At 41.1% G+C, this 13,191-nt stretch overlaps 1 protein-coding gene across 4 annotated transcripts in view; it reads left to right on the forward strand.

The window, feature by feature from the left end:
* Positions 1 to 13,191, forward strand: part of LOC140896185 (uncharacterized) — a 41,831-nt gene that overhangs the window by 21,062 nt on the left and 7,578 nt on the right. For all 4 annotated transcript variants that reach the window (XR_012154460.1, XM_073307532.1, XM_073307546.1 and 1 more), the window contains 7 exons: positions 693 to 1,372; positions 5,105 to 5,210; positions 6,630 to 6,748; positions 9,233 to 9,334; positions 10,407 to 10,633; positions 11,922 to 11,985; positions 12,786 to 12,848. Coding sequence is in view for 3 of the 4 variants with exons in the window: in XM_073307532.1 (XP_073163633.1) it covers positions 693 to 1,372; positions 5,105 to 5,210; positions 6,630 to 6,748; positions 9,233 to 9,334; positions 10,407 to 10,633; positions 11,922 to 11,985; positions 12,786 to 12,848 (1,361 nt within the window). In the remaining variant the exon portion in view is untranslated. The remainder of the gene's footprint in view (positions 1 to 692; positions 1,373 to 5,104; positions 5,211 to 6,629; positions 6,749 to 9,232; positions 9,335 to 10,406; positions 10,634 to 11,921; positions 11,986 to 12,785; positions 12,849 to 13,191) is intronic.

Below are 13,191 nucleotides of genomic sequence, written 5' to 3' on the forward strand. Positions count from 1 at the left end.
TGTTACTTGCTCTGGCAGAGAATCCAGGAAGTCTGCAGCTCGGATATTCTCAGGATCTTCCAAGTGCAATTCTACTTTGAAAATTGACTGTAAAAATGACATCATGAGGTTCCTTGTTTAACGACTCTCAGAGACTCAAGCTAAAATGCTCATTTTATGAGCAACATGTTGATTTTTCTAACTACAAGTCGTGCAAATTTATACTGGGGATTTAAAAGCAAAGACAGGTTCTTCCAGATTACCTCAGAGCCAAAATGTTCTTCAATCAGAATATTGGCAATTTTAAATTTAGTATCCGTGATCAAGGCCACAAATCTGTTGATCAGTGAGCCAGAAGACAATCCAGCTTTTCCACTGTTGTACTGGCTTTGCAGGGCTAACAACGCTATACACTTTAGTCAGTTAAGTAAATAGATTTGATTCTGAATACACAAGTAGAGCAGAACCGTTGAATAAGTAGGTGGCCTTTTTACAGTATCTTTGCTGAGTAGAACTGTACTTCAGATGGAGTTTTGTCTCAAATTATATGAAAATAATTATACTTTTACTTTTTTCTTTCTTGGGATATTATAAAGGAGACTTTTCAGTACTTTGTTATTAATCTTTTGTGTTATGAGGGTTAAAGAAAGTTAATTTTTTTTTCTTCACATTTTCCTTTGACTACATGTGATGTTTTTTGCGACTGGGAGAAGACATGGAGACAAGGAAATTAGATGGAAGTTTCTTTAAAACTGCCCTGAATAAAGATGAAGTTGAAAATATTCTCAGTGAAATTAGTAATCTTAAAATGACAGAGAGAGAGAATGGGAAATACCATAAAAAAAATGAAGTCAAATGTGAGAGCCTTTGTTCAGCTCCTCAGAACATTCTGAGTCTTGGTCTGCAAACTTCAAGAACTCCTGCGCCAGGGATCCTACAACTGTTGCCATCTCAATCATCTGATTTCGTGGGAGAAGAATATTACTCTTCAAAAAAAATTCCCAAATTAGGAGAATGGAGTATAACAACTTTTAAAGACAATATTATTCCCACAGGGAGACAACTTCCTCGTACCCCATTCTACACAAATCAACAAGGGAAATTGTTGCTAGAAGCTTTAAAGGACCATACAGTACTGAATGAGAGACATTCAACAGGTGTAGTTGGACCTAGTCATTCAGAATGTGATACACTTAAGTTACAGATTGCTGATGTGTTGGAGAAACTGTTGAGGGAGGAGACTTCTGTAAAGACTCGTGCCTCAAATGCATGGGTTTACACTAAGAAAAAAGATTCCATTTGCCAGTGTATACAGCAGCCTGACAACAACCACGGCATCTCTGGCAATACAGCAAATGGCAAGGAGGTGGCACCATCTCTAGTTGAGGATGAGGTAGGATGTCTTCTTTCAGGTACTTTAGAGCTGCTATTGTGTCTTGTGCAAATAATGGTCTTATAAAATTATTTACCTGCAGTTTTAACTCTATCATAAACGTGCAACTTTGGGGGATGGGGGGGGATGGGAATCCAGTAGTTCTGCAGACATTTGGGCATGTCTGTCGAAAACACTGAAACAGTTCCCTTTCTGGTGACCTATGAAGTTTCACTATGTAACACTGAAACCCTATCAGTAATCTTAGTCTTTGCAAATCATCTCTATCAGTGCCAGAGGTTAGTTGTTTTCTTTTGTCTATAAATAAAAACCTGGTGGGAGACGGTCAGATCAAGATTTTAGAATTAGTAGAAGCACATGGGGCCAGATTATCTAAAGATGCAGATAGGCACCTAGTGGGATTTTCAGAACCTTCTAAATGCATTAGTTGTCTAACTCCCACTAATTTGTTAAGCACCGTAACCTGCTTAAGAACTTTTGAAAATCCCACATAAAATACCTTTGAAAATCTGGTCCATAGTGACTAGAAACAATCTATCAATTGATTAACTTTGTTTAGTAAATCAGTTTTAAAAGCAAATGTGTAAGCAAGTAAGTTTAACACATATAAGGTAGTTTTATTTAATAAAACAATTTAAAAATGCGGTTTACTTGAATTTAACTGAATTTTAATTGAGTTCCAATTTCTAGTCCATAAGCAGCTTGACAGAAACCACTAGTAAAAAAAAAAAAATCTGCAAAAGAAACGCATTATTCACCATTTTTAACATTAAAAATTGTAAATCTGAATAAATGAATGCTGTGCTATATAATTGCTTAAATAAAATGTGTATAGATATAGACTGTCTTCCTGGTTAGCAAGAAGTGCCAAATTTAGAAAGCGAGCTATATTTAGTTGCAAATCAATATCTTTTAATGGTTACCATACAATGAGAATTAACTTTTTCTTCAAGAAAACGACTAAAAAGTACAAATGCACAACTAAATTAAAATTTGGTTATTTGAACCACTGTGATTTAAATCGATCCAGCCTGGTTATCAAGATCTTGAAAGACTGAGTCTGATGATTTCATTCTCTTGGTAGTGGTGGCTGTTTTGTTTTAGTACTTGTACCATCCAATCCCTGGTGGAAGTGCTTCTCTGCTGAGAGGTGGAACCACTATGCAGTACACATCTTTGGGATTTGTGAGATGGTTGAGAAGTTTTACTATTAATACTCAGTATTGTTGAATATCACTAAAATCCATAGCACCCATACTTGAAAATAAGGTTATTCTGATTGTTGTTCCCCCTTTTTTACCCCAGCTCTAATATCCAGTATTTTCTAGAGCAGTTTATATTCTCTCAAACTCCTAGACTAAATGATTGGTGCTGTATACCATTTTAAAGGTGGGATTACATGATCTCAGATGGGATACACTGTGTTTACCGAGTTCAAGATTCTGAACACTAAAATCAGGTCAGACTTGAAGAGGGGCTGAGGAAAAGGCATAGTGGTATTTTGAATATTAAAATCATACTGTGCTATCTCACAAATTTAAAGGGACATTGGCAACTTGAAAACTGTGTCCAAAAAGATTGTACTACTAGAGTAATAAATGACACACTTAAAATTATTATTAATGAAAAATTAGCAACAGTGTTTTGTACATTTGACAGCACGTTGTATAGTTTCACTTTTCTTTTGTAGTCATTTTTAATCCCTTATTGAAAATATACTTAAACATAAATATGGAAGCAGAAAAACACCTTTTTAAAAAGTAAAAATCAAAATAATGATTTAAAAAAAATCTCAGCATATATCCTATGTTAGGAACTAGATTTTTTTTTTTTTAATTAGTTACTTTTTGAAAGCAGTCAGGTTGATAGTGTTCCTTTTATAAAAGCAAGACCTGGATCTTGACCAAGTTTAACTTTCAGTTCCCTATTATTAGTGTGCTTATCAGAAAGTTTTAATCCAAAAGCAAGTTGGTTTCAGTAGGAAACTGGCATATTTGAATTCAAAGTCCTGAATGTTTGTAGTGATTGAAATAGAGTTGTAAACATCTCACAGTCTATTGTAACCAAGTATTACACTCTTAAGTTACAGGATTTACCCTTTTAAATTTAGTACAAACTATACGGTTTAACAGGCTACTAACTGTAAGGTGACTGCTAGGATTTGTCACTCGCTCTCATAGACTTATAGCTAGGAGTAAGAAGAGACTTTAAAATAAAATACTTTAGATTGTGTTTGAAGTCCACACCACAGTTCTTCAGGAGTTTGTTGCATGTTTAGATTCTGAACCTGCATTCAGCTTGCGCAGGCAGATCTTTGTGCCCATGCGGAGGTATAATTACTTAAATAGGGCTTTTTGTGGGCAAATCCTTACATCTGCACAGTGCCCTGTTGAAATCAGTAGGGTTTAAGTATCTGCCTTCACGAATCCAGTTGCAGGACTGGGGCCTATAGTTGTTTAGAAAGTGTATGTTGTTTTTATAAATGCCTCTAAAACTATTCGCAAAGCCCATGGTAACTTCCCAGATTGTCTTTAAATAGGAGCTCTGTCTTTTTTTAAAAACAAAAATTAAGAATGGTAAACCTCCTAAAGAAAGAATAATTCACTAAGAAAAAGTGATGTTTCCCAGGAACATACTACTAAGGCAGGGGTGGGCAAACTACATTCCGTGGGCTGCATCTGGCCTACTAGCCATTTTAATCCAGTCCTTGAGCTCCTGCTGGGGAGCAGGGTCTAGGCCTTGTCCTGCTCTGGTGCTCCAGAAGGGCAGCAGCATCAGGGGCTGCACCACTTGGCTCCCGGAAGCAGGGGCTTCTGCTCTGCTCGCTTCCCTGCCCCAAGCACTGCCCCCTTTGGCCGGGGACCGCAGCCAATGGGAGCTGCAGGGGCGGTGCTTGTGGACGGGGCAACATGCAGAGCCACCTGGCTGTGCCTCCACGTAGGGGCTGGAGAAGAGATATGCCTCTGCTTCCGGGAGCCACTTGAGGTAAGCGCTGCCTGGAGTTTGCACCCCGAGCCTCTCCCCCTGCCCCAGCCCTGATCTCCCTCCAAACCTCTTGGTCCCAGCCTGGAGCACCCTCCTACATGCCATATTCCTCATCCCCACCCCAGAGTCTGCACCCCCAGCCGGAGCCCCCTCCCGCACCCTGAACTCATTACTGGCCCCACCACAAGCCTCTACCCCAACCCCAATCTTTTGAGCATTCATGGACTGCCATACAATTTCTATTCCCAGATGTGGCTTTGGGGCAAAAATTTGCCCACCCCTGTATTAAGGCATTTATAGCTATTTTCTGCTTTCCACAGCCCATTTTGACTAATCTAAGGGCTTGTCTACACATCTGCAGCTGCACTGCTGTAGCACTTCAGTGAAGATAATACCTACGTCAGTGGGAGGGGTTCTCCTATTGGCATATGTAATCCACTTCCCAAGGAGGCAGTAGCTAGGTTGACAGGAGAATTCTCCCATCAACCTAGTGCTGTCACTTCCGGGGTAAGGTTGGTTTAACTGCATTGCTTAGGGGCATACCAACCTAATTTCTTAGTATAGACCAGGCCTTAGACAGGATGGAGCACTCAGTGTGATAAAACACCTGTATGTTGGATCCCTGTATATAAACCTGCTCCTGACTTCTATCAATCTGTTCAACAGCCATGCAAAGAAGCTTATATTCTTTATGTATTCTATGAATATTTTGTTTATGGTTTACATTTCTGGGTGTGCCCTTTACAGCAAGAATTACAAGAAAGAGTTGAACCTCTGGAAGATTCTCCAGTACCAGAGTGTTTCACTACTACTTCAGCAAACAGGAGAAGACTAAGTCAGATACCCGTTCAAGGCAAGTACTGGTTTTATTGTATGTATAGTTATTTCTGTTTAGACACACTTGTCCATTAGTTTGCTAATGCGTATGTTCCTAAATTGTATCACAATTCTTGTGCAAATTTAGGATGGATGTGAAGACCTCAGACTTCAGTAGTGCAATAACTTTCATTTAATTTTTAATAGTGCCTATTTTCATAGCTACAAGCTAACTTTAGACTGTTTTAAAACCCAGGTTACATATGCAACTCTGGGTGAATGAGAGCACTAAATCTGCCTGCCTTGTTACTGTCCTCAGGATACCTTGTTAGAACAAATACTAATACAAAAGAACTAGAACAAACTCAAAACAAAAGTAAGCTAAATCAAATCAGTTGACCAAGCGCTGGACTAAGTAAATGACTTTCATTCTCCTTTGCCATTCAGAGGCCTTGTACCTGAATCTCTGTGGGAAAAGTGCTATCATGAAGTCCCCATTTTCTGATTTTAGCTTTTTTATGTAATGGACCACGCTTCTACAGAAGAGATGCCTTTCCTTCATAGTAGCTGTGTCTAGTGCTTCTTTAATAATGGTAGGCACCAGCTGTGCAGCGTCCCACCAAATTGAATGGGGATATGCGCAAACCCATGTATTTTCACATCTTTGTAACACTGTGTATAATAGAAGTTGGAGAATTGATAACAGGAATTCTATCTTCTCTTCTTTCCTCACCCCTTCTTGCCAGTTTCTTCACAATATATTTCTCTTGCTGTCCAGCCTTGTTTAAAATGATTTACAGGTCTTCCAACACTTCCCAAGGAGACAAATCTGCAGCTTTAATAGATTTTGTTATTAGAAGCATTTTCCTGTTTGCAATCTATCTACCTATCCTTCATTCCATTTATCATGCTAGAGCACATTAACTGTTAAACTTGAAGTTCTGCTTTCTCTCACTCTCAAAAAGTTATGACAGACTGAAAATATTTCTGATCTTGTGGCTTATTGGCCTAAAGCTCTTTAATGATCTTTGCAGCTTCTAAAAGAGGTGTCTGAGACTGGCAACATACTTTTTATTGTGATTTTAAAGATAGATTAGTGGGATATCTTCATTTAAAATTCCCTTTGCTCTGTTTTTCCGAGTGCCATCCTCTATTGCACCTGATAAGTGATTGGGAAGGAAGTCTTTGCTTTGAAATATTGTATTATGGACTACAAAGCAGACAGCTCCCTTCCTGTTTTTACCATGCTAATAAGTGACTTTTTGCTCACCTAATAATTGTCAGAGCACTTTAAGAGCTAAATCTTATACCTATTGAAGTTGATGCTACTAACTCCCATTCAAGACAGTGGCACCGGATCTGACCTAAGATTTGGGGCATATGCAGATACTTGGCAGTAGTGAGCCTCGATGTCAGCTTTTGGTTCCTTGAGAACTGTTTTTCTGTACGTGACTAGGGTTGAGTGAGATGAATATATCCATGATGATTAACAGAATAAAAGGCTACCAATGCACTAAAGAAGATATGGAATTTCTTCGACACATGAAAAACCAAGAACAAGCACAGAAGTTGAAGGTAAGATGGTCTGTCTGTATTTTAGCCTCCATCTTAAAATGTAAGGATCACAAGGATCTGTTTAGTTGTCATTTTTTTTCCTAAATAAACTAGGGAGAGGGCACATGGAACTATTGGTCTCACTGTAATAGTGCACGTTTTTTAATCAGAAACCAGATTCTAAACCTCTAGTATCACTTTGTTGCCACAAAGTTGTGTTCTTCTCTGAGTGATTGCACATATGCATTCTGCTCTTGGTGTGTTCCCCTGCACAGTCACTGGGAATTTTTCCCTTAGGGTAGCTCAAGTGCCCTCTGCTGCCCGAGTAGTGTTTGTTTGGTCTCTATCCAGTAGCCAGTGGACAGGTAGCTCACAAGACCATGTGTCCTGGTACTAATTTTACTCCTGAGGGAATTCTGCACCACTGTGCAATGTAGAGTTTGTGCAAAATTTCATGTTTTCCCGCAGAATTGGGGCTGCTGGCCAGCCTGGCGAGGATGGATCCTCTGCATGCTCTGGCTGACCGGCTTGATCCTTGTGGGCCTGGGAGACCTGGCTCTGGCAAAGGGTGAGGAAGGCCAGGGCCGCACCCTGTCCCCCATGGGACAGAGTGCACAGGTCAGAGCCTGTGCCTGGGCCCTGGGAGGGAGGGGGGGTATGTCTCGGAGCTGGGGGCCCCACACAGCCCTCTCCAGCACCCCCCAACTGGAATTGGGTTGTTAGAGGGATTTCATTAAGTCTCTACTCCTGGGGGGGAATCATTTTTGTTGTCTGCATTGTTGACATACTTGCTGACAGGCATTTGAAACAAATTACCGAAATAATTGAAACTGGTGTGATTATATTATGTTACTTTGACAAATAAAATTTGCAGAATTTTAAAATACTGTGCACAGAATTTTTAAAGTTTCGGCACATAATTCCCCTAGGAGTATGATTTGCCCCCTTTTTAGTAGTCTCAGAAAAGAGGTGAGAGATTAAATGGGCACCCTTTTATACCCCATGCTGATCCATGTGTCAGAAGTGAAGCAAATTAGCAGGGCAATTGGAGAAGCTTGTACTGCTGGTGCTCCATCTGTAATGGAGGTCTCCAGGGCAGTCAGTCTGGTGAGAGAATAAGTTTGGGAAAGAGCGAAAGCAACTAACTGGTTCTAAACTGCTTGATCAATGTCTACAGGGTTGAGGTTATGGTAAGAGTATGAACCTACTGGCTTAGTATGGTCACAACTAGGGACAGTGTTTTCTGGAAATTGCTGCTGTTGCTGCGTTTTTTCCGAAATGACTCTTCATTTCTAGGATCGCTGATCAGAGGGTGCTAGGGCACGCAGGGTCACCGCTCCACCCCCTTCCAGATTTCTGCCTGGAGACACCTGGCTCATCCATAAGGCACAGGGAAGAGCCTGGGGTAGTTCTGACACATGGGTGGGGCATGCATGGTCATGTGCATACCTCCCCGATTTCTGCCTAGAGACACTTAACTCATCCCCAGGGCAGAGGCTGGGGGCTGGCTGCTGTTGAGCCTTGCTTTCAACTTCTCCCCTCCTCACACAGTCCTGGGCTTGACAAAACCGTCGCAGAGCTTCTTGACAGCGGGGCACCTGGCTCCCTCGCCAGGCTGCAGAGCAGACGGTGCTCACGCCTGCTCTTGGGAGCATCCACAGCACCTCTCCCCTGGCACATAGCTGGCTCCTACCCCTCCTCCCAGCACACAGCTGGCTCTAGGTTTTCAGTGCCCAGCATCTGTCCACCACCTCTCCTGCACAGCTGACTCCTGCTCCCTTCCCCCAGCACACAGCTGGTCTGGCTCCAGCCCTCTGTACCCAGTGTCTGTCTCCCACCTCCTCTGCATACAGCTGGCCTGGCTCTAGCGCTCAGTGCTCAGCATCTGTCCCCCACTTCCCCTGCACAGCTGGCTGTAGTCCTCAGTATTACAATACAAAACACTCTTTTTTGTATGAATATTATGCATATCAAAAATTTCCAAAATATACGGCTTTGAAAATCTGAAATTACTTGTTTTAATTGCTGGAGAACCCTGGCCATAACTCTGCTAACAGCGTATTACACACAGTCACACAGACTAGTCCCTGTAACATTTTGGTTTAAATAATTTGGATTACCTTGCCAACTAATTTCCTATTGAAATCACTTGGGAACCTAATGGCCTGAAAAGCTGCAAGGCTGGAATAGATTTGGAAGGGTCCTATAGTGTTTGTACAGTAACACAAAAATAAAGCTTATAATTTACATATCTTAATAAAAACAGATACTGGCCATCCTAGGGTGAGATATGTTGATGAAGAATAGCTCTATAAATGTGTATAACAATATAAGCAAAGTCATGTGCAATACTGACTGGTGAGGAACCAGCTCCAATAGTTGCTCTATTTTTGCACGGTCCGCATTTTTTAAAAAATAATTTTTCATGAGCTGGAAATGCTTCGTATTTTTATATAGTACTTAAAGAACCTGTGTGAGATACTAAGATGAAAACTTCTTTTACAGGCAAAATATTTACATCTACAAAAGGAACTAACCAGCATGATTCAGACAAAGGAGCTGCTGCTAGCACAGCGAGAGAAAGTGCAAAAAGAGATGGTACAAATGGTAACTGGCCCACAACGTATAAACTACAATGCAAGATTAACGCTGCCAATTTTTTTGTTTCCTTTCTTCACTTCAAGTAATAGTTTTTATATCGACTAGATAGGCCTTGTAGTTTAATGGTCTGTATTCCCAGAATATCTTCCTGTGTGTGCAGGGGGTGGGAGTTTCTTGTGGTACTAAACAGCAACCTATAGAAAATGAGCATCAGCACTGACAGCTCTCTGGAGAGCCTTATGATTCGGGGACCCTAGAAGGAGTTGTGGCTGCGAGTGCGGGTGGCTTAAAGGATACGAAGAATTCTTGTGTGGGTGTGCTGTGATCTTTGTATTTCATAAGTTATGCAGCATCATGTTGGATCAGAACTTAGATATGGGAAGTCTTCTAGAAATACCCAGATGATGCAGGAAGTAATGTTACTGATTCAGAAGTGGCACTCTTCTTCTGAATTGGTTGCTAGTGAACCAATGATAAAGCATGGTACTAGAGACCTTTATGCTGCTGGAGATGCTGCTTTTCAGATGAGACATTATAACAAAGACCTGACTGTTTGTGGTCATTAAAAATCTTCAGACTCTCTTTACACCAGTAGGAGTCTTAGCTTAGTGTCCTGAGCAAGTTCTAATTTTAGTAACTTTCCCTAAACAGTTAAGAAGTGCTGCTATTAAACTGGTGCAATGTTCCACTCCAGAGGTGGGCGAAGAGCTATACAGCCTTCGCCTACTTCACAAAAGTGGCATGAGGCTTTAGCTAATTAACATCTATAAAGCATTTTGTGTAAAAAATCCTGCTAATTATTTGTTCTTAATGTATCTTGGTAAATCGGGTAAGATTGTGTAACACAAAACATCTGTTTGAGTTTACCTACGCGGTTATGAAACAAGCCTACATCCTACATAATGGCTTGGATTAGACCTATTAGTACCAGTTTTCCTGGAGTGTTTTACTCTACTAGTATTTTTTAACCAAGAATGTATATCTGTATTCTAACATGAAACCTGTTGACTTGTGCAATAACTTTCCATCTGATTTTTTTCGCTGTTAATGAAACACTGACTTTCTGCCTTCACTTCAGAAAACGTCTTATGATAGAACAGTCCAACTTGCAAGAGCCGTCCTGGGAAAGGAAATGGATCCTGCCGCTGTCGAAGCGTTACCCTCAAAAGCTGTGCTTGGGCAGCTGAACCCTGTGAAACTGCAGCACGTCCAACAGCAAGAGAGGGCTGAACTTCAGGCACTTACAAAAGAGCTAAAGACGTTAAAACATTCCATTGCCCAACTGCCTCAGAAACAGGGAATAAGGTAATTCTCTAAACCTGTTGGTTTCCTCTGAGGGGGGTGGAATCTTTTTAACTGCAACTTTGTGCTGTATAAACACAACATGACTAGAGTAGGACTGTGGCATAATGGTAAGCTGAAACTTAAGCCAAAACTCCCCCCCTCCTCCCCATTTGAGGACTGGGAAGCTTAACATAAGAACAGCCATAGTAGGTCAGACCAAAGGTCCATCTAGCCCAGTACCCTGTCTTCCGACAGTGGCCAATGCCAGGTGCCCCAGAGGGAATGAGTAGAACAGGTAATCCTCAAGTGATCCATTCCCAGCTTCTGGCAAACAGGCTAGGGACACCATCCTGGCCGATAGCCATTGATGGACTTCTCCTCCATGAATATATCTAGTTCTTTTTTGAACCCTGTTATAGTCGTGGCCTTCACAAAATCCTCTGTCAGGGAGTTCCACAGACTGACTGCACTGTGTGAAGAAATAGTTCCTTTTGCATAATCTCCGTATTGAATTGATGTCTGAATGCTGCATTCCAGTTAAGTCTGAACAGTCCTAACATTCAGCAGGGGGGAGGAGTTTAACCGCTATTAGTGTATGCTTTATACTGGAAGATAGGAAATGTCACAAGGCTGTATTTGTTTGGTTTTTTTTTAAAATGGTGTTTCTTTTTTGTCACAGATACAAAAGGTTAAGGGCCAAATTGTAGGTGCAAGCAAGTTGCTGCATATAACTCCCATTGATTTCACTGTGCCTGTCTCAGAAGAGGTTGCCTAGTTGTTGAGCTCCTAATGTGCATATTCAAGCAGTGCTCCCAAGGCTCAGCACAGAGTTGAATGGCATTGCATTTACTTAGACTTTTGTCAGTAACTCAAATAACGAGTGTTTGGACTGATCTGAGTTCCATGCCCAGTGCTAATTGGAATTATACCTGCTATTTAAAAGTGAACATGATCCTTATGCATAACTCCCGTTGACAGTGGTGGCAAGCATGCAGGGTCTGGTTGAGTGTACTAAATGGCCTTTGAACCTTATCTAAGAAGCAGTTTGCCTGTTCTTATAGCTGCTGGTTAAGATACATTGATTTCGTTGTGGCTTAAAACCACTGATATTCTTGGATCAACCCAAAAAAAAAACTAATTCACTTCTCTAAAGAGTTTAGCGTAAGCTCATGTTCATTTAAGAATTTGTATTGTACTAAATCATTCCCTTGTCCTCCTGCCTGTCAACACCAATTTATTTAGAAGGCTGTAATTCCATAAAGGGGTTCTGATAATCAGAAATCGGGAGCATAATGTGTTTGTCTTCCAGGCTGGAGAGAGAGTCTTGTAAACAACGGATACAGGAAGTGGAACGTAGAGTACAGCAAGCAGAAGTAAGTTCTGTTATCTTACTGTCCATAAGCCATCTTGGATAACCACTCCTCAAGTCCCTTGTCTTTCTAAAGAAATAAAATTTGGGATACAAGTCCAGTGTATGGAATGGTTTTGGGTGTTTGATGATTAGGGGGCAGTGGGAGTGCAGAAACAAGTGGGTTACTGTACTTAGCGGTGGCATGATAGAAGGTGCAAGGATTGAAGACCTGTTTCTCCACTCACTATTCCAAAGCTTGCATGTTAAGACTACTGCCTTTTGTAAGGGATGATGGTAAAACTGCTTGGCAGAGGCTGTGCAAGTCCTTTTCACAGCTTTCAAGAATTTTCTAGTTTAAAAATAAATCTGATCCTATTTGGGTAGCTCAGATGAAGCTGCAGCCTTAACGTAGAATTGTAGAGGAGAACTTTGAGGCTGACAAAGTTATGGATTGGTAGCATTTTATCTTCTGCATGAAAAACCTTTATTACTCCTCTCTAGAGAGGAGTAATAAATAGTGTTGCAGATCATTTGTGGCCTGGGACTACACTGTAAGCACTACTATTTGCTTTTCAGTGACTGCAGAAGGTACCAAGAAAACTTGTGTGTGTACAGCATGGCTTTTCCATCCCTCTACAGGCAGTGGGGTGTGGATATTCCAATAACAGCTGGATGCTTCCTTTCAAAACTCATTTTGGTATTTAATCTGTAGAAATGCTGGTACATTTCTGCCCCACACCATTGCCATGAGCTGCCGTACTCTGTCAATGGGATTATCCACCTACAGTGTACTTGAAAACTGTTATTTTTATTTTCTACTAGGAAGATGTGGAGAATCTGAAATACAAAGTTGAAGCAGCACAGTCAAAACTAGCAGAAGTACAGGTCAGTCACAGGCATAAGGGTGCAATGTTTTGGTGAAGGAATAAAGAATGCGCATAGCATGCCACAACCACTGGAAATCAAAGTCTGTTCTAATGGGTCGGTGGCCGACACTGCAAGGTGAATGCTATGCAAATACATCTTTTAGGGTGAACTCCACGTGCTCCGATACCAGTGTGGTGGATGCAGTAATAGTCTGAGCTTTTCTATTATTTTGCTGCACATGTGACCTGGCAGGCTATTCCCTTGGGACTTCTTCAGTGATCCTAGACCAGATGTATATTGATCAGCCTTTGCAGTACTAGCTAATATCCCCACTATAACAGAATAGTGATGCAAAGTCATT

This window comes from Lepidochelys kempii, chromosome 1, assembly GCF_965140265.1.
Source record: "Lepidochelys kempii isolate rLepKem1 chromosome 1, rLepKem1.hap2, whole genome shotgun sequence".
Taxonomy (NCBI): domain Eukaryota; kingdom Metazoa; phylum Chordata; order Testudines; family Cheloniidae; genus Lepidochelys; species Lepidochelys kempii.